The sequence below is a fragment of the Salmo salar genome, chromosome 11 (genome assembly GCF_965601325.2).
Source record: "Salmo salar chromosome 11, fSalSal1, whole genome shotgun sequence".
NCBI classification, from domain to species: Eukaryota; Metazoa; Chordata; class Actinopteri; order Salmoniformes; family Salmonidae; genus Salmo; species Salmo salar.
The window spans coordinates 56,757,279-56,777,939 of record NC_138301.1 but is presented as its reverse complement, the minus strand read 5'-3'; the positions used below and the strand labels follow the sequence as shown (position 1 = coordinate 56,777,939).

At 41.3% G+C, this 20,661-nt stretch overlaps 1 protein-coding gene across 2 annotated transcripts in view; it reads left to right on the top strand.

The window, feature by feature from the left end:
* LOC106588010 (nuclear receptor ROR-alpha A) overlaps nucleotides 1–20,119 on the top strand; it is a 109,469-nt gene extending 89,350 nt beyond the window's left edge. For both annotated transcript variants that reach the window (XM_045689753.2, XM_045689752.2), the window contains exons 7-10: nucleotides 14,990–15,097; nucleotides 16,436–16,546; nucleotides 16,692–16,804; nucleotides 17,431–20,119. In XM_045689753.2, the coding sequence (XP_045545709.1) occupies nucleotides 14,990–15,097; nucleotides 16,436–16,546; nucleotides 16,692–16,804; nucleotides 17,431–17,598 (500 nt within the window). In that variant the 3' untranslated portion in view covers nucleotides 17,599–20,119. The remainder of the gene's footprint in view (nucleotides 1–14,989; nucleotides 15,098–16,435; nucleotides 16,547–16,691; nucleotides 16,805–17,430) is intronic.
* The last annotated feature ends 542 nt before the right edge of the window (nucleotides 20,120–20,661 follow it).

The window sequence follows — 20,661 nt, the reverse complement described above, 5'->3', positions numbered from 1 at the left end:
CCCCCAATCTGTATACTGTCTACTTATAAAAGAAACCCCCAATCTGTATACTGTCTACTTATATAAGAAACCCCCAATATATTCTGTCTATTTATATAGGAAACCCCCAATCTGTATACTGTCTACTTATATAGGAAACCCACAATCTATATACTGTCGACTTGTATAAGAAACCCTCAATCAATATATTGTCTACTTATATAGGAAACCCCCAATCTATATACTGTCTATTTATATAAGAAACCCCCAATCTGTATACTGTCTACTTATATAGGAAACCCCCAATCTGTATACCTTCTACTTATATAGGAAACCCCAATCTGTATACTGTCTACTTATATAAGAAACCCCCAATCTATTTACTGTCTACTTATATAGGAAACCCCCAATCTATATACTGTCTACTTATATAGGAAACCCCCAATCTATGTACTGTCTACTTATATAGGAAACCCCCAATCTCTATACTGTCTACTTATATAGGAAACCCCCAATCTATATACTGTCTACTTATATAGGAAACCCCCAATCTATATACTGTCTACTTGTATCGGAAACCCCCAATCTATATACTGTCTACTTATATAGGAAACCCCACATCTATATACTGTCTACTTATATAGGAAACCCCCAATCTATATACTGTCTACTTGTATCGGAAACCCCCAATCTATATACTGCCTCCTTATATAGGAAACCCCCAATCTGTATACCTTCTACTTATATAAGAAACCCCAATCTGTATAATGTCTACTTATATAAGAAACCCCCAATCTATTTACTGTCTACTTATATAGGAAACCCCCAATCTATATACTGTCTACTTATATAGGAAACCCCCAATCTATGTACTGTCTACTTATATAGGAAACCCCCAATCTCTATACTGTCTACTTATATAGGAAACCCCCAATCTATATACTGTCTACTTATATAGGAAACCCCAAATCTATATACTGTCTACTTATATAGGAAACACCCAATCTATATACAGTCTACTTATATAGGAAACCCCCAATCTATATACTGTCTACTTATATAGGAAACCCCCAATCTATATACTGTCTACTTATATAGGAAACCCCCAATCTATGTACTGTCTACTTATATAGGAAACCCCCAATCTCTATACTGTCTACTTATATAGGAAACCCCCAATCTTTATACTGTCTACTTATATTGGAAACCCCCAATCTATATTCTGTCTACTTATATAGGAAACCCCAGATCTATATACTGTCTACTTATATAGGAATCCCCCAATCTATATACTGTCTACTTATATAGGAAACCCCCAATCTGTATACTGTCTACTTATAAAAGAAACCCCCAATCTGTATACTGTCTACTTATATAAGAAACCCCCAATCTATATTCTGTCTATTTATATAGGAAACCCCCAATCTGTATACTGTCTACTTATATAAGAAACCCCCAATCTGTATACTGTCTACTTATATAGGAAACCCCCAATATATGTACTGTCTACTTATATAAGAAACCCCCAATCTATATACTGTCTACTTATATAAGAAACCCCCAATCTATATACTGTCTACTTATATAAGAAACCCCCAATCTATATACTGTCTACTTATATAAGAAACCCCCAATCTATAAACTGTCTAATTATATAGGAAACCCCCAATCTGTATACCTTCTACTTATATAAGAAACCCCCAATCTGTATACTGTCTACTTATATTGGAAACCCCCAATCTATATACTGTCTACTTATATAGGAAACCCCAGATCTATATACTGTCTACTTATATAAGAAACCCCCAATCTATATACTGTCTACTTATATAGGAAACCCCCAATCTATATACTGTCTACTTATATAGGAAACCCCCAATCTATATACTGGCTACTTATATAAGAAACCCCCAATCTATATACTGTCTACTTATATAAGAAACCCCCAATCTATATACTGTCTACTTATATAGGAATCCCCCAATCTATATATTGTCTACATATATAAGAAACCCCCAATCTATATACTGTCTACTTATATAAGAAACCCCCAATCTATATACTGTCTACTTATATAGGAAACCCCCAATCTGTATACTGTCTACTTATAAAAGAAACCCCAATCTGTATACTGTCTACTTATATAAGAAACCCCCAATCTATATTCTGTCTATTTATATAGGAAACACCCAATCTATATACTGTCTACTTATATTGGAAACCCCCAATCTATATACTGTCTACTTATATTGGAAACCCCCAATCTATATACTGTCTACTTATATAGGAAACCCCCAATCTATATACTGTCTACTTATTTAGGAAACACCGAATCTATATACTGTCTACTTAAATAGGAAACCCCCAATCTATATACTGTCTACTTATATAGGAAACCCCCAATCTATATACTGTCTACTTATATAGGAAACCCCCAATCTATGTACTGTCTACTTATATAGGAAACCCCCAATCTGTATACTGTCTACTTATATAGGAAACCCCCAATCTATATACTGTCTACTTATATAGGAAACACCCAATCTATATACTGCCTACTTATATAGGAAACCCCCAATCTCTATACTGTCTACATATATTGGAAACCCCCAATCTATATACTGTCTACTTATATAGGAAACCCCACATCTATATACTGTCTACTTATATAGGAAACCCCCAATCTATATACTGTCTACTTGTATAGGAAACCCCCAATCTATATACTGCCTACTTGTATAGGAAACCCCCAATCTATATACTGTCTAGTTATATAGGAAACCCCCAATCTATATACTGTCTACTTATATAGGAAACCCCCAATCTATATACTGTCTACTTATATAAGAAACCCCCAATCTATATACTGTCCACTTATATAGGAAACCCCCAATCTATATACTGTCTACTTATATAGGAAACCCCCAATCTATATACTGTCTACTTATATAGGAAACCCCCAATCTATATACTGTCTACTTATATAAGAATCCCCCAATCTATATACTGTCTACTTATATAGGAAACCCCCAATCTGTATACTGTCTACTTATAAAAGAAACCCCCAATCTGTATACTGTCTACTTATATATGAAACCCCCAATCTATATTCTGTCTATTTATATAGGAAACCCCCAATCTGTATACTGTCTACTTATATAAGAAACCCCCAATCTGTATACTGTCTACTTATATAGGAAACCCCCAATATATGTACTGTCTACTTATATAGGAAACCCACAATCTATATAGTGTCGACTTGTATAAGAAACCCTCAATCTATATATTGTCTACTTATATAGGAAACCCCCAATCTATATACTGTCTATTTATATAAGAAACCCCCAATCTGTATACTGTCTACTTATATAGGAAACCCCCAATCTATATACTGTCTACTTATATAGGATTCCCTAATCTTTATACTGTCTACTTATATAAGAAACCCCCAATATATATACTGTCTACTTATATAAGAAACCCCCAATCTATATACTGTCTACTTATATAGGAAACCCCCAATCTGTATACTGTCTACTTATAAAAGAAACCCCCAATCTGTATACTGTCTACTTATATAAGAAACCCCCAATCTATATTCTGTCTATTTATATAGGAAACCCCCAATCTGTATACTGTCTACTTATATAAGAAACCCCCAATCTGTATACTGTCTACTTATATAGGAAACCCCCAATATATGTACTGTCTACTTATATAGGAAACCCACAATCTATATAGTGTCGACTTGTATAAGAAACCCTCAATCTATATATTGTCTACTTATATAGGAAACCCCCAATCTATATACTGTCTATTTATATAAGAAACCCCCAATCTGTATACTGTCTACTTATATAGGGAACCCCCAATCTATATACTGTCTACTTATATAGGAAACCCCCAATCTAGATACTGTCTACTTATATAGGAAACCCCCAATCTATATACTGTCTACTTATATAAGAAACCCCCAATCTATAAACTGTCTACTTATATAGGAAACCCCCAATCTGTATACCTTCTACTTATATAAGAAACCCCCAATCTGTATACTGTCTACTTATATAAGAAACCCCCAATCTATTTACTGTCTATTTATATAGGAAACCCCCAATCTGTATACCTTCTACTTATATAAGAAACCCCCAATCTGTGTACTGTCTACTTATATTGGAAACAACCAATCTATATACTGTGTACTTATATAGGAAACCCCCAATCTATATACTGTCTACTTATATAGGAAACACCCAATCTATATACTGTCTACTTATATAGGAAACCCCCAATCTGTATACTGTCTACTTATATTGGAAACCCCCAATCTATATACTGTCTACTTATATAGGAAACCCCACATCTATATACTGTCTACTTATATAGGAAACCTCCAATCTATATACTGTCTACTTGTATAGGAAACCCCCAATCTATATACTGCCTACTTATATAGGAAACCCCCAATCTATTTACTGTCTACTTATATAAGAAACCCCCAATCTATATACTGTCTACTTATATAGGAAACCCCCAATCTATATACTGTCTACTTATATAGGAAACCCCCAATCTATATACTGTCTACATATATAGGAAACCCCCAATCTATATACTGTCTACTTATATAAGAAACCCACAATCTATATACTGTCTACTTATATAGGAAACGCCCAATCTATATACTGTCTACTTATATAGGAAACCTCCAATCTATATACTGTCTACTTATATAGGAAACCCCCAATCTATATACTGTCTACTTATATAAGAAACCCCCAATCTATATACTGTGTACTTATATAAGAAACCCCCAATCTATATACTGACTACTTATATAAGAAACCCCCAATCTATATACTGTCTACTTTTATAGGAATCCCCCAATCTACATACTGTCTACTTATATAGGAAACCCCCAATCTGTATACTGTCTACTTATAAAAGAAACCCCCAATCTGTATATTGTCTACTTATATAAGAAACCCCCAATCTATATTCTGTCTATTTATATAGGAAACCCCCAATCTGTATACTGTCTACTTATATAAGAAACCCCCAATCTGTATACTGTCTACTTATATAGGAAACCCCCAATATATGTACTGTCTACTTGTATAGGAAACCCCCAATCTATATACTGCCTACTTATATAGGAAACCCCCAATCTATATACTGTCTACTTATATAGGAAACCCCAATCTATATACTGTCTACTTATATAGGAAACCCCCAATCTATATACTGTCTACTTATATAAGAAACCCCAATCTATAGACTGTCCACTTATATAGGAAACCCCCAATCTGTATACTGTCTACTTATATAAGAAACCCCCAATCTGTATACTGTCTACTTATATAGGAAACCCCCAATATATGTACTGTCTACTTGTATAGGAAACCCCCAATCTATATACTCCCTACTTATATAGGAAACCCCCAATCTATATACTGTCTACTTATATAGGAAACCCCAATCTATATACTGTCTACTTATATAGGAAACCCCCAATCTATATACTGTCTACTTATATAAGAAACCCCAATCTATAGACTGTCCACTTATATAGGAAACCCCCAATCTATATACTGTCTACTTATATAGGAAACCCCCAATCTATATACTGTCTACTTATATAAGAAACCCCCAATCTATATACTGTCTACTTATATAAGAAACCCCCAATCTATATACTGTCTACTTCTATATAAATCCCTTAATCTATATACTGTCTACTTATATAAGAAACCCCCAATCTATATACTGTCTACTTATATAAAAAAAAACAATCTATATACTGTCTACTTATATAGGAAACCCCCAATCTGTATACTGTCTTCTTATAAAAGAAACCCCCAATCTGTATACTGTCTACTTATATAAGAAACCCCCAATCTATATTCTGTCTATTTATATAGGAAACCCCCCAATCTGTATACTGTCTACTTATATAAGAAACCCCCAATCTGTATACTGTCTACTTATATAGGAAATCCCCAATCTATATACTGTCTACTTATATAAGAAACCCCCAATCTATAAACTGTCTACTTATATAGGAAACCCCCAATCTGTATACTGTCTACTTATATAGGAAACCCCCAATCTATAAACTGTCTACTTATATAGGAAACCCCCAATCTGTATACCTTCTACTTACATAAGAAACCCCCAATCTGTATACGGTCTACTTATATAAGAAACCCCCAATCTATTTACTGTCTATTTATATAGGAAACCCCCAATCTGTATACCTTCTACTTATATAAGAAACCCCCAATCTGTATACTGTCTACTTATATTGGAAACCCCCAATCTATATACTGTCTACTTATATAGGAAACCCCATATCTATATACAGTCTACTTATATAGGAAACCCCCAATCTATAAACTGTCTACTTTTATAGGAAACCCCCAATCTGTATACCTTCTACTTACATAAGAAACCCCCAATCTATATACTATCTACTTATATAAGAAACCCCCAATCTATAAACTGTCTACTTATATAGGAAACCCCCAATCTGTATACTGTCTACTTATATAGGAAACCCCCAATCTATAAACTGTCTACTTATATAGGAAACCCCCAATCTGTATACCTTCTACTTACATAAGAAACCCCCAATCTGTATACTGTCTACTTATATAAGAAACCCCCAATCTATTTACTGTCTATTTATATAGGAAACCCCCAATCTGTATACCTTCTACTTATATAAGAAACCCCCAATCTGTATACTGTCTACTTATATTGGAAACCCCCAATCTATATACTGTCTACTTATATAGGAAACCCCATATCTATATACAGTCTACTTATATAGGAAACCCCCAATCTATAAACTGTCTACTTATATAAGAAACCCCCAATCTATATACTGTCTACTTATATAGGAAACCCCCAATCTATATACTGTCTACTTATATAGGAAACCCCCAATCTATATACTGTCTACTTATATAGGAAACCCCCAATCTATATACTGTCTACTTATATAGGAAACCCCAATCTATATACTGTCTACTTATATAAGAAACCCCCAATCTATATACTGTCTACTTATATAAGAAACCCCCAATCTATATACTGTCTACTTATATAGGAATCCCCCAATCTATATACTGTCTACTTATATAAGAAACCCCCAATCTATATACTGTCTACTTATATAAGAAACCCCCAATTTTTATACCGTCGACTTATATAGGAAACCCCCAATCTATATACTGTCGACTTATATAAGAAACCCACAATCTATATACTGTCTACTTATATAGGAAACCCCAATCTATATTCTGTCTACTTATATAGGAAACCCCCAATCTATATACTGTCTACATATATAGGAAACACCCAATCTATATACTGTCTACGTAAGACAGCTGCTTTGGTTTCACAAGGACATGCTGTCCCCAACCTGTTGTCTTAATATTGTGTTGTCTTTACAACATAAAGTAATGCTGAGGTTGTCTGTCTGACCTGTAGTGATGGTTGTGTTGTGTTGTCTCTCTGACCTGTAGTGATGTTTGTGTTGTGTTGTCTCTCTGACCTGTAGTGATGGTTGTGTTGTCTCTGTGACCTGTAGTGATGGTTGTGTTGTGTTGTCTCTCTGACCTGTCGTGATGGTTGTGTTGTGTTGTCTCTCTGACCTGTAGTGATGGTTGTGTTGTGTTGTCTCTCTGACCTGTAGTGATGGTTGTGTTCTCTCTCTGACCTGTAGTGATGGTTGTGTTGTGTTGTCTCTCTAACCTGTAGTGATGGTTGTGTTGTGTTGTCTCTCTGACCTGTAGTGATGTTGTGTTGTCTCTCTGACCTGTAGTGATTGTTGTGTTGTGTTGTCTCTCTGACCTGTAGTGATGGTTGTGTTGCGTTGTCTCTCTGACCTGTAGTGATGGTTGTGTTGTGTTGTCTCTGACCTGTAGTGATGGCTGTGTTGTGTTGTCTCTCTGACCTGTAGTGATGGTTGTGTTGTCTCTCTGACCTGTAGTGATGGTTGTGTTGTGTTGTCTCTCTGACCTGTAGTGATGGTTGTGTTGTGTTGTCTCTCTGACCTGTAGTGATGGTTGTGTTGTGTTGTCTCTCTGACCTGTAGTGATGGTTGTGTTGTGTTGTCTCTCTGACCTGTAGTGATGGTTATGTTGTGTTGTCTCTCTGACCTGTAGTGATGGTTGTGTTGTGTTGTCTCTCTGACCTGTAATGATGGTTGGTTTGTGTTGTCTCTCTGACCTGTAGTGATGGTTGTGTTGTCTCTGTGACCTGTAGTGATGGTTGTGTATTGTTGTCTCTCTGACCTGTAGTGATGGTTGTGTATTGTTGTCTCTCTGACCTGTAGTGATGTTTGTGTTGTCTCTCTGACCTGTAGTGATGGTTGTGTTGTGTTGTCTCTCTGACCTGTAGTGATGGTTGTGTTGTCTCTCTGACCTGTAGTGATGGTTGTGTTGTGTTGTCTCTCTAACCTGTAGTGATGGTTGTGTTGTGTTGTCTCTCTGACCTGTAGTGATGGTTGTGTTGTCTCTCTGACCTGTAGTGATGGTTATGTTGTGTTGTCTCTGACCTGTGGTGATGGTTATGTTGTGTTGTCTCTCTGACCTGTAGTGATGGTTGTGTTGTCTCTCTGACCTGTAGTGATGGTTGTGTTGTGTTGTCTCTCTGACCTGTAGTGATGGTTGTGTTGTGTTGTCTCTCTAACCTGTAGTGATGGTTGTGTTGTGTTGTCTCTCTAACCTGTAGTGATGGTTGTGTTGTGTTGTCTCTCTGACCTGTAGTGATGTTGTGTTGTCTCTGTGACCTGTAGTGATGGTTGTGTTGTGTTGTCTCTCTGACCTGTAGTGATGGTTGTGTTGTGTTGTCTCTCTGACCTGTAGTGATCGTTGTGTTGTGTTGTCTCTCTAACCTGTAGTGATGGTTGTGTTGTGTTGTCTCTCTGACCTGTAGTGATGTTGTGTTGTCTCTCTGACCTGTAGTGATGGTTGTGTTGTGTTGTCTCTCTAACCTGTAGTGATGGTTGTGTTGTCTCTCTGACCTGTAGTGATGGTTGTGTTGTCTCTCTGACCTGTAGTGATGGTTATGTTGTGTTGTCTCTCTAACCTGTAGTGATGGTTGTGTTGTGTTGTCTCTCTAACCTGTAGTGATGGTTGTGTTGTGTTGTCTCTCTGACCTGTAGTGATGGTTGTGATCTCTCTCTGACCTGTAGTGATGGTTCTGTTGTGTTGTCTCTCTAACCTGTAGTGATGGTTGTGTTGTGTTGTCTCTCTGAACTGTAGTGATGGTTGTGTTCTCTCTCTGACCTGTAGTGATGGTTGTGTTGTGTTGTCTCTCTAACCTGTAGTGATGGTTGTGTTGTGTTGTCTCTCTGACCTGTAGTGATGTTGTGTTGTCTCTCTGACCTGTAGTGATGGTTGTGTTGTGTTGTCTCTGACCTGTAGTGATGGCTGTGTTGTGTTGTCTCTCTGACCTGTAGTGATGGTTGTGTTGTCTCTCTGACCTGTAGTGATGGTTGTGTTGTGTTGTCTCTCTGACCTGTAGTGATGGTTGTGTTGTGTTGTCTCTCTGACCTGTAGTGATGGTTGTGTTGTGTTGTCTCTCTGACCTGTAGTGATGGTTGGTTGTGTTGTCTCTCTGACCTGTAGTGATAGTTATGTTGTGTTGTCTCTCTGACCTGTAGTGATGGTTGTGTTGTGTTGTCTCTCTGACCTGTAGTGATGGTTGTGTTGTGTTGTCTCTCTGACCTGTAGTGATGGTTGTGTTGTCTCTGTGACTTGTAGTGATGGTTGTGTATTGTTGTCTCTCTGACCTGTAGTGATGGTTGTGTATTGTTGTCTCTCTGACCTGTAGTGATGGTTGTGTTGTCTCTCTGACCTGTAGTGATGGTTGTGTTGTGTTGTCTCTCTAACCTGTAGTGATGGTTGTGTTGTGTTGTCTCTCTGACCTGTAGTGATGTTGTGTTGTCTCTCTGACCTGTAGTGATGGTTGTGTTGTGTTGTCTCTCTAACCTGTAGTGATGGTTGTGTTGTCTCTCTGACCTGTAGTGATGGTTGTGTTGTCTCTCTGACCTGTAGTGATGGTTATGTTGTGTTGTCTCTCTAACCTGTAGTGATGGTTGTGTTGTGTTGTCTCTCTAACCTGTAGTGATGGTTGTGTTGTGTTGTCTCTCTGACCTGTAGTGATGGTTGTGTTCTCTCTCTGACCTGTAGTGATGGTTCTGTTGTGTTGTCTCTCTAACCTGTAGTGATGGTTGTGTTGTGTTGTCTCTCTGACCTGTAGTGATGGTTGTGTTCTCTCTCTGACCTGTAGTGATGGTTGTGTTGTGTTGTCTCTCTAACCTGTAGTGATGGTTGTGTTGTGTTGTCTCTCTGACCTGTAGTGATGTTGTGTTGTCTCTCTGACCTGTAGTGATGGTTGTGTTGTGTTGTCTCTGACCTGTAGTGATGGCTGTGTTGTGTTGTCTCTCTGACCTGTAGTGATGGTTGTGTTGTCTCTCTGACCTGTAGTGATGGTTGTGTTGTGTTGTCTCTCTGACCTGTAGTGATGGTTGTGTTGTGTTGTCTCTCTGACCTGTAGTGATGGTTGTGTTGTGTTGTCTCTCTGACCTGTAGTGATGGTTGGTTGTGTTGTCTCTCTGACCTGTAGTGATAGTTATGTTGTGTTGTCTCTCTGACCTGTAGTGATGGTTGTGTTGTGTTGTCTCTCTGACCTGTAGTGATGGTTGTGTTGTGTTGTCTCTCTGACCTGTAGTGATGGTTGTGTTGTCTCTGTGACTTGTAGTGATGGTTGTGTATTGTTGTCTCTCTGACCTGTAGTGATGGTTGTGTATTGTTGTCTCTCTGACCTGTAGTGATGGTTGTGTTGTCTCTCTGACCTGTAGTGATGGTTGTGTTGTGTTGTCTCTCTGACCTGTAGTGATGGTTGTGTTGTCTCTCTGACCTGTAGTGATGGTTGTGTTGTGTTGTCTCTCTAACCTGTAGTGATGGTTGTGTTGTGTTGTCTCTCTGACCTGTAGTGATGGTTGTGTTGTCTCTCTGACCTGTAGTGATGGTTATGTTGTGTTGTCTCTGACCTGTGGTGATGGTTATGTTGTGTTGTCTCTCTGACCTGTAGTGATGGTTGTGTTGTCTCTCTGACCTGTAGTGATGGTTGTGTTGTGTTGTCTCTCTGACCTGTAGTGATGGTTGTGTTGTGTTGTCTCTCTGACCTGTAGTGATGGTTTGTGTTGTGTTGTCTCTCTGACCTGTAGTGATGGTTGTGTTGTGTTGTCTCTCTGACCTGTAATGATGGTTGGTTTGTGTTGTCTCTCTGACCTGTAGTGATGGTTGTGTTGTCTCTGTGACCTGTAGTGATGGTTGTGTATTGTTGTCTCTCTGACCTGTAGTGATGGTTGTGTATTGTTGTCTCTCTGACCTGTAGTGATGTTTGTGTTGTCTCTCTGACCTGTAGTGATGGTTGTGTTGTGTTGTCTCTCTGACCTGTAGTGATGGTTGTGTTGTCTCTCTGACCTGTAGTGATGGTTGTGTTGTGTTGTCTCTCTAACCTGTAGTGATGGTTGTGTTGTGTTGTCTCTCTGACCTGTAGTGATGGTTGTGTTGTCTCTCTGACCTGTAGTGATGGTTATGTTGTGTTGTCTCTGACCTGTGGTGATGGTTATGTTGTGTTGTCTCTCTGACCTGTAGTGATGGTTGTGTTGTCTCTCTGACCTGTAGTGATGGTTGTGTTGTGTTGTCTCTCTGACCTGTAGTGATGGTTGTGTTGTGTTGTCTCTCTGACCTGTAGTGATGGTTTTGTTGTGTTGTCTCTCTGACCTGTAGTGATGGTTGTGTTGTCTCTCTGACCTGTAGTGATGGTTGTGTTGTGTTGTCTCTCTAACCTGTAGTGATGGTTGTGTTGTGTTGTCTCTCTAACCTGTAGTGATGGTTGTGTTGTGTTGTCTCTCTGACCTGTAGTGATGTTGTGTTGTCTCTGTGACCTGTAGTGATGGTTGTGTTGTGTTGTCTCTCTGACCTGTAGTGATGGTTGTGTTGTGTTGTCTCTCTGACCTGTAGTGATCGTTGTGTTGTGTTGTCTCTCTAACCTGTAGTGATGGTTGTGTTGTGTTGTCTCTCTGACCTGTAGTGATGTTGTGTTGTCTCTCTGACCTGTAGTGATGGTTGTGTTGTGTTGTCTCTCTAACCTGTAGTGATGGTTGTGTTGTCTCTCTGACCTGTAGTGATGGTTGTGTTGTCTCTCTGACCTGTAGTGATGGTTATGTTGTGTTGTCTCTCTAACCTGTAGTGATGGTTGTGTTGTGTTGTCTCTCTAACCTGTAGTGATGGTTGTGTTGTGTTGTCTCTCTGACCTGTAGTGATGGTTGTGTTCTCTCTCTGACCTGTAGTGATGGTTCTGTTGTGTTGTCTCTCTAACCTGTAGTGATGGTTGTGTTGTGTTGTCTCTCTGACCTGTAGTGATGGTTGTGTTCTCTCTCTGACCTGTAGTGATGGTTGTGTTGTGTTGTCTCTCTAACCTGTAGTGATGGTTGTGTTGTGTTGTCTCTCTGACCTGTAGTGATGTTGTGTTGTCTCTCTGACCTGTAGTGATTGTTGTGTTGTGTTGTCTCTCTGACCTGTAGTGATGGTTGTGTTGCGTTGTCTCTCTGACCTGTAGTGATGGTTGTGTTGTGTTGTCTCTGACCTGTAGTGATGGCTGTGTTGTGTTGTCTCTCTGACCTGTAGTGATGGTTGTGTTGTCTCTCTGACCTGTAGTGATGGTTGTGTTGTGTTGTCTCTCTGACCTGTAGTGATGGTTGTGTTGTGTTGTCTCTCTGACCTGTAGTGATGGTTGGTTGTGTTGTCTCTCTGACCTGTAGTGATGGTTATGTTGTGTTGTCTCTCTGACCTGTAGTGATGGTTGTGTTGTGTTGTCTCTCTGACCTGTAGTGATGGTTGTGTTGTGTTGTCTCTCTGACCTGTAGTGATGGTTGTGTTGTCTCTGTGACTTGTAGTGATGGTTGTGTATTGTTGTCTCTCTGACCTGTAGTGATGGTTGTGTATTGTTGTCTCTCTGACCTGTAGTGATGGTTGTGTTGTCTCTCTGACCTGTAGTGATGGTTGTGTTGTGTTGTCTCTCTGACCTGTAGTGATGGTTGTGTTGTGTTGTCTCTCTAACCTGTAGTGATGGTTGTGTTGTGTTGTCTCTCTGACCTGTAGTGATGGTTGTGTTGTCTCTCTGACCTGTAGTGATGGTTATGTTGTGTTGTCTCTGACCTGTGGTGATGGTTATGTTGTGTTGTCTCTCTGACCTGTAGTGATGGTTGTGTTGTCTCTCTGACCTGTAGTGATGGTTGTGTTGTGTTGTCTCTCTGACCTGTAGTGATGGTTGTGTTGTGTTGTCTCTCTGACCTGTAGTGATGGTTGTGTTGTGTTGTCTCTCTGACCTGTAGTGATGGTTATGTTGTGTTGTCTCTCTGACCTGTAGTGATGGTTGTGTTGTCTCTCTGACCTGTAGTGATGGTTGTGTTGTGTTGTCTCTCTGACCTGTAGTGATGGTTGTGTTGTCTCTGTGACCTGTAGTGATGGTTGTGTTGTGTTGTCTCTCTGACCTGTAGTGATGGTTGTGTTGTCTCTCTGACCTGTAGTGATGGTTGTGTTGTCTCTCTGACCTGTAGTGATGGTTGTGTTGTGTTGTCTCTCTAACCTGTAGTGATGGTTGTGTTGTGTTGTCTCTCTGACCTGTAGTGATGTTTTCTTGTCTCTCTGACCTGTAGTGATGATTGTGTTGTGTTGTCTCTCTAACCTGTAGTGATGGTTGTGTTGTCTCTCTGACCTGTAGTGATGGTTGTGTTGTCTCTCTGACCTGTAGTGATGGTTATGTTGTGTTGTCTCTCTAACCTGTAGTGATGGTTGTGTTGTGTTGTCTCTCTAACCTGTAGTGATGGTTGTGTTGTGTTGTCTCTCTGACCTGTAGTGATGTTGTGTTGTCTCTCTGACCTGTAGTGATGGTTGTGTTGTGTTGTCTCTCTGACCTGTAGTGATGGTTGTGTTGTGTTGTCTCTCTGACCTGTAGTGATGGTTGTGTTGTGTTGTCTCTCTAACCTGTAGTGATGGTTGTGTTGTGTTGTCTCTCTGACCTGTAGTGATGTTGTGTTGTCTCTCTGACCTGTAGTGATGGTTGTGTTGTGTTGTCTCTCTAACCTGTAGTGATGGTTGTGTTGTCTCTCTGACCTATAGTGATGGTTGTGTTGTCTCTCTGACCTGTAGTGATGGTTATGTTGTGTTGTCTCTCTAACCTGTAGTGATGGTTGTGTTGTGTTGTCTCTCTAACCTGTAGTGATGGTTGTGTTGTGTTGTCTCTCTGACCTGTAGTGATGTTGTGTTGTCTCTCTGACCTGTAGTGATGGTTGTGTTGTGTTGTCTCTCTGACCTGTAGTGATGGTTGTGTTGTGTTGTCTCTCTGACCTGTAGTGATGGTTGTGTTATGTTGTGTTGTCTGTGACCTGTAGTGATGGCTGTGTTGTGTTGTCTCTCTGACCTGTAGTGATGTTGTGTTGTCTCTCTCACCTGTAGTGATGGTTGTGTTGTGTTGTCTCTCTGACCTGTAGTGATGGTTGTGTTGTGTTGTCTCTCTGACCTGTAGTGATGGTTGTGTTGTGTTGTCTCTCTGACCTGTAGTGATGGTTGTGTTGTGTTGTCTCTGACCTGTAGTGATGGTTGTGTTGTGTTGTCTCTCTGACCTGTAGTTATGTTGTGTTGTCTGTCTGACCTGTAGTGATGGTTGTGTTGTTTTATCTCTCTGACCTGTAGTGATGGTTGTGTTGTGTTGTCTCTCTGACCTGTAGTGATGGTTATGTTGTGTTGTCTCTCTGACCTATAGTGATGTTGTGTTGTGTTGTCTCTCTGACCTGTAGTGATGTTGTGTTGTCTGTCTGACCTGTAGTGATGGTTGTGTTGTGTTATCTCTCTGACCTGTAGTGATGGTTGTGTTGTGTTGTCTCTCTGACCTATAGTGATGGTTATGTTGTGTTGTCTCTCCTCAGGGTCTCTTGAAGTGGTGTTCATCAGAATGTGTCGTGCCTTTGACTCTCAGAACAGCACCGTCTACTTTGATGGGAAATACGCCGGGACCGACGTCTTCAAAGCGTTAGGTAAGTCAGAATACAACCCAGTGGAACACGTTTATCCCCTTCAGTCTGTGGTTGAGGTTCAGCAGTTTCAGAACCATTGATTTAATAGGAGAGGAAGTTGTTTGTTTGGGACTGTTTTGGACCTCCTCTGACTGAATGGCTGGGCCACTAGGATATGATTGGACTGACTGAACTCCGAAGCAATGCAATGTCAGGTGACGTCTGTTCAGACCCTGATGTCCTGCTCTCTGTCCTGTGATGTTCTGATCCACATAACTTCCTCCTGTCTCTCTCTCTGTGTGTCTGACAGACTGTGATGTTCTGATCCACATAACTTCCTCCTGTCTCTCTCTGTGTGTCTGACAGACTGTGATGTTCTGATCCACATAACTTCCTCATGTCTCTCTCTCTGTGTGTCTGACAGACTGTGTTGTTCTGATCCACTCCTGTCTCTCTCTCTCTGTGTCCTGTGATGTTCTGATCCACATAACTTCCTCCTGTCTCTCTCTCTCTGTGTGTCTGACAGACTGTGGTGTTCTGATCCACATAACTTCCTCCTGTCTCTCTCTCTCTGTGTCTGACAGACTGTGATGTTCTGATCCACATAACTTCCTCCTGTCTCTCTCTCTGTGTGTCTGACAGACTGTGATGTTCTGATCCACATAACTTCCTCCTGTCTCTCTCTGTGTGTCTGACAGACTGTGATGTTCTGATCCACATAACTTCCTCATGTCTCTCTCTCTGTGTGTCTGACAGACTGTGTTGTTCTGATCCACTCCTGTCTCTCTCTCTCTGTGTCCTGTGATGTTCTGATCCACATAACTTCCTCCTGTCTCTCTCTCTCTGTGTGTCTGACAGACTGTGATGTTCTGATCCACATAACTTCCTCCTGTCTCTCTCTCTGTGTGTGTCTGACAGACTGTGATGTTCTGATCCACATAACTTCCTCATGTCTCTCTGTGTTCTGTGATGTTCTGATCCACATAACTTCCTCCTGTCTCTCTCTCTCTCTGTGTGTGTGACAGACTGTGGTGTTCTGATCCACATAACTTCCTCCTGTCTCTCTCTCTCTGTGTCTGACAGACTGTGATGTTCTGATCCACATAACTTCCTCTTGTCTCTCTCTCTCTGTGTGTCTGACAGGTTGTGATGTTCTGATCCACATAACTTCCTCCTGTCTCTCTCTCTCTGTGTGTCTGACAGACTGTGTTGTTCTGATCCACTCCTGTCTCTCTCTCTGTGTCCTGTGATGTTCTGATCCACATAACTTCCTCCTGTCTCTCTCTGTGTGTCTGACAGACTGTGGTGTTCTGATCCACATAACTTCCTCCTGTCTCTCTCTCTGTGTGTGTCTGACAGGTTGTGACGATCTGATTCGCCTGGTCTTTGAGTTTGGGAAGAGTATGTCTGTCATCCATCTCTCTGAGGAGGAGATCGCTCTGTTCTCAGCGTACGTCCTGATGTCTGCAGGTAGGCATGATGCTGTCACGTTCACTATGCAAGGTGCAAGCACATATCTCCAATCACATAACACACAGCATTTCCTGTGTCGGTCCTAGAGCACCTCTGGGTAATTATTATCCAATGTTGCATCGTTAACTAACGGTGTGTGTAGATCGGACTTGGCTTCAGGAGAAGGTGAAGGTGGAGAAGCTTCAACAGAAGATCCAGCTGGCTTTACAACATGTCCTTCAGAAGAACGGCAGAGAGGACGTGGTTCTCACCAAGGTGTAACACCCACCCACACGTACATACAATATATGCAATTGCTATACACCAGGATTTGGGGTCAATTCCATTTCAATTCCAGTCAATACAGAAAGTAAACCAAATTCCAATTCCACATTTTCCTAATTGAAGAGAATTGGATATTCCCTTTTCTGAATTGAAAATGAAATTGAGCCCAACCCTGCTTTACACTGTACTGCTACACAGTAGCTAGTGGCAATGAACCTTTGTTTGTATGGACTGTGTTCATGCGTTGTTACATTGATAGTGCTCTCGCTATACTCTACTTGATGAAATCTCATTTTGAACTGAACAGGCATTGGGATTTCACAGCAGGATTTCAGTTCCATCACCACTATGACATAAGTATCACTCCTGATGGAACACTCAGACAGCGCCCTGGTCTTAGGGAAAGAGTCCTGTCTGTCTGTCAGAATGTGACCTAGTGGTCCTAAATCTCAATAACCTGTCTCTCACTCTGTCTCTCTGTCTCTCTCTCTCTCTCTCTCTCTCTCTGTCTCTCTCTCTGTCTCTCTCTCTCTGTCTCTCTCTCTCTCTCTCTCTGTCTCTCTCTCTGTCTCTCTCTCTGTCTCTCTCTCTCTGTCTCTGTCTCTCTCCCTCCCCAGTTGATATGCAAAGTGTCGACCCTGCGGGCGTTAGTCAGCCGGCATACAGAGAAGCTGACGGCCTTCAGAGCAACCTACCCAGACATTGTCCAAGCCCACTTCCCTCCACTATACAAGGAGCTGTTTGGCTCAGACTTTGAACAGGGTTCCATGTCCATAGACGGCTAGCCAAGGACCCGTCGGTATACTACCGTACTGTATCTGCCCTGTACTGTAGTTTACTTCATGGAGCCAGTGTTGATCTTTGAGAGACAGAGAGACACGTGGAATGAGAGACACTCAGAGAGTGCCTTGGTCCTGGTCCTAACCTGCTTTTACCTGGACAGACAGATGACGTTTCTCTGTTCATGTCCGTCTGTCTTCTCCTCTGTGTCCTCCTGGATGATGAGTTGGGATGTTTCTGGGGGGAAAAAAACATTCAAGCACTTAGAAAACCAACAGCCTTTCCTCTCACAACAACAAACCTATTGGGACAGGGTGAGCGGATTTAGTCACAACACTTACCTATAGACAACGGTGTGATGGACAGCAGATACAGCCACAACACTTACCTATAGACAACGGTGTGATGGACAGCAGATACAGCCACAACACTTACCTATAGACAACGGTGTGATGGACAGCAGATACAGCCACAACACTTACCTATAGACAACGGTGTGATGGACAGCAGATACAGCCACAACACTTACCTATAGACAACGGTGTGATGGACAGCAGATACAGTCACAACACTTACCTATAGACAACGGTGTGATGGACAGCAGATACAGCCACAACACTTACCTATAGACAACGGTGTGATGGACAGCAGATACAGCCACAACACTTACCTATAGACAACGGTGTGATGGACAGCAGATACAGCCACAACACTTACCTATAGACAACGGTGTGATGGACAGCAGATACAGCCACAACACTTACCTATAGACAACGGTGTGATGGACAGCAGATACAGCCACAACACTTACCTATAGACAACGGTGTGATGGACAGCAGATACAGCCACAACACTTACCTATAGACAACGGTGTGATGGACAGCGGATTCAGTCACAACACTTACCTATAGACAACGGTGTGATGGACAGCAGATACAGCCACAACACTTACCTATGGACAACGGTGTGATGGACAGCGGATTCAGCCACAACACTTACCTATGGACAACGGTGTGATGGACAGCGGATTCAGCCACAACACTTACCTATGGACAACAGTGTGATGGACAGCACATACAGCCACAACACTTACCTATGGACAACGGTGTGATGGACAGCGGATTCAGCCACAACACTTACCTATGGACAACAGTGTGATGGGGAGCGGATTCAGCCACAACACTTACCTATGGACAACGGTGTGATGGACAGCGGATTCAGCCACAACACTTACCTATAGACAACGGTGTGATGGACAGCAGATACAGCCACAACACTTACCTATAGACAACGATGTGATGGACAGCAGATACAGCCACAACACTTACCTATGGACAACAGTGTGATGGGGAGCGGATTCAGCCACAACACTTACCTATAGACAACGGTGTGATGGACAGCGGATTCAGCCACAACACTTACCTATAGACAACGGTGTGATGGGGAGCGGATTCAGCCACAACACTTACCTATAGACAACGGTGTGATGGGGAGCGGATTCAGCCACAACACTTACCTATAGACAACGGTGTGATGGACAGCAGATTCAGCCACAACACTTACCTATAGACAACGGTGTGATGGACAGCATATTCAGCCACAACACTTACCTATAGACAACGGTGTGATGGGGAAGTGGTGTGGAGTTCTACACCCTTTCAGTAAACATCACCTTCAAAGCCATCTGCTATTAAACCTTCACAACAGGAAGAAGAGTGGAAGTCACCACCACGACAATAACAGGGTTATGTCCCAAAGTGCACCCTACTCCCATACGCAGTGCACTACGTGTAATAAGAGGATCTGGTTAAAAGTAGTGCCCTCATTTAGGGAATAGGGTGCCGTTTGGGATGCAGATCAAGGTGTCTATTCCACCTCTTTCCAATGTCCTACAGGGTATTACTATGCTGATAATAAGTACATACTATATTGAGAAATGAATCAATGTTTTACAATCTATTTGTGTTATAGCTTGTATCTCTCCCATGTGTTCCAATTGACGAGCCACTTTAACTGACGCCTGTCTCTGAGTTAATGAATGAATAGTGTATTGTCCACACCTGTCTCTAAGTTAATGAATGAATTGTGTGTTGTCCACACCTGTCTCTGAGTTAATTAATGAATTGTGTGATGTCCACACCTGTCTCTGAGTTAATGAATGAATTGTGTGATGTCCACGCCTGTCTCTGAGTTAATGAATGAATTGTGTATTGTCCACACCTGTCTCTGAGTTAATGAATGAATCGTGTGATGTCCACACCTGTCTCTGAGTTAATGAATGAATTGTGTGTTGTCCACACCTGTCTCTGAGGTAAGGAATGAATCGTGTGATGTCCACACCTGTCTCTGAGTTAATTAATGAATTGTGTGATGTCCACACCTGTCTCTGAGTTAATGAATGAATTGTGTGTTGTCCACACCTGTCTCTGAGTTAATGAATGAATCGTGTGATGTCCACACCTGTCTCTGAGTTAATGCAATACTGTGATCCATTAAAGAATCAATAGTCCATTTCCACCATCACAATCTTCTATCAAAACATTTCACTTCCTTATTGTCATATGATAGCACTATGTTTATCTACTCTTCTGAAATCATCTGCATTTCCTGTGATTTGATTGGTCTACCTCCCGTGATCGTCACCAATGCCCTCCCACCGTTCTACCTTGGCCACTGTGCTGTGGTGAAACAGGAAGTTAGTTGTCTAGTCAGCGTGGGTCTTTGTATTGACTGAGAGGGGCTACACCACAGTAGATAGATGACAGATCTGAGAGACACCCTGAAACACAGTCATGGAGCTCAGCTCACCTTACGCTCTTTTAATCCTCTGTTGGGGCGAAGAGCACGATCTGTCATGGAGACACACGCACACGCACACGCACACACACACACACACACACACACACACACACACACACACACACACACACACACACACACACACGTGTGTTGAACATGAAAGACTGAAGCCATGAATAGACAAGATTCCCCTGTTGTTTCTCTCTGACCTGTGTTGTTAATGCCATGTTCCAGGTGTTATGCCCAGCGAGGGGGAAGGCTCTGATGTA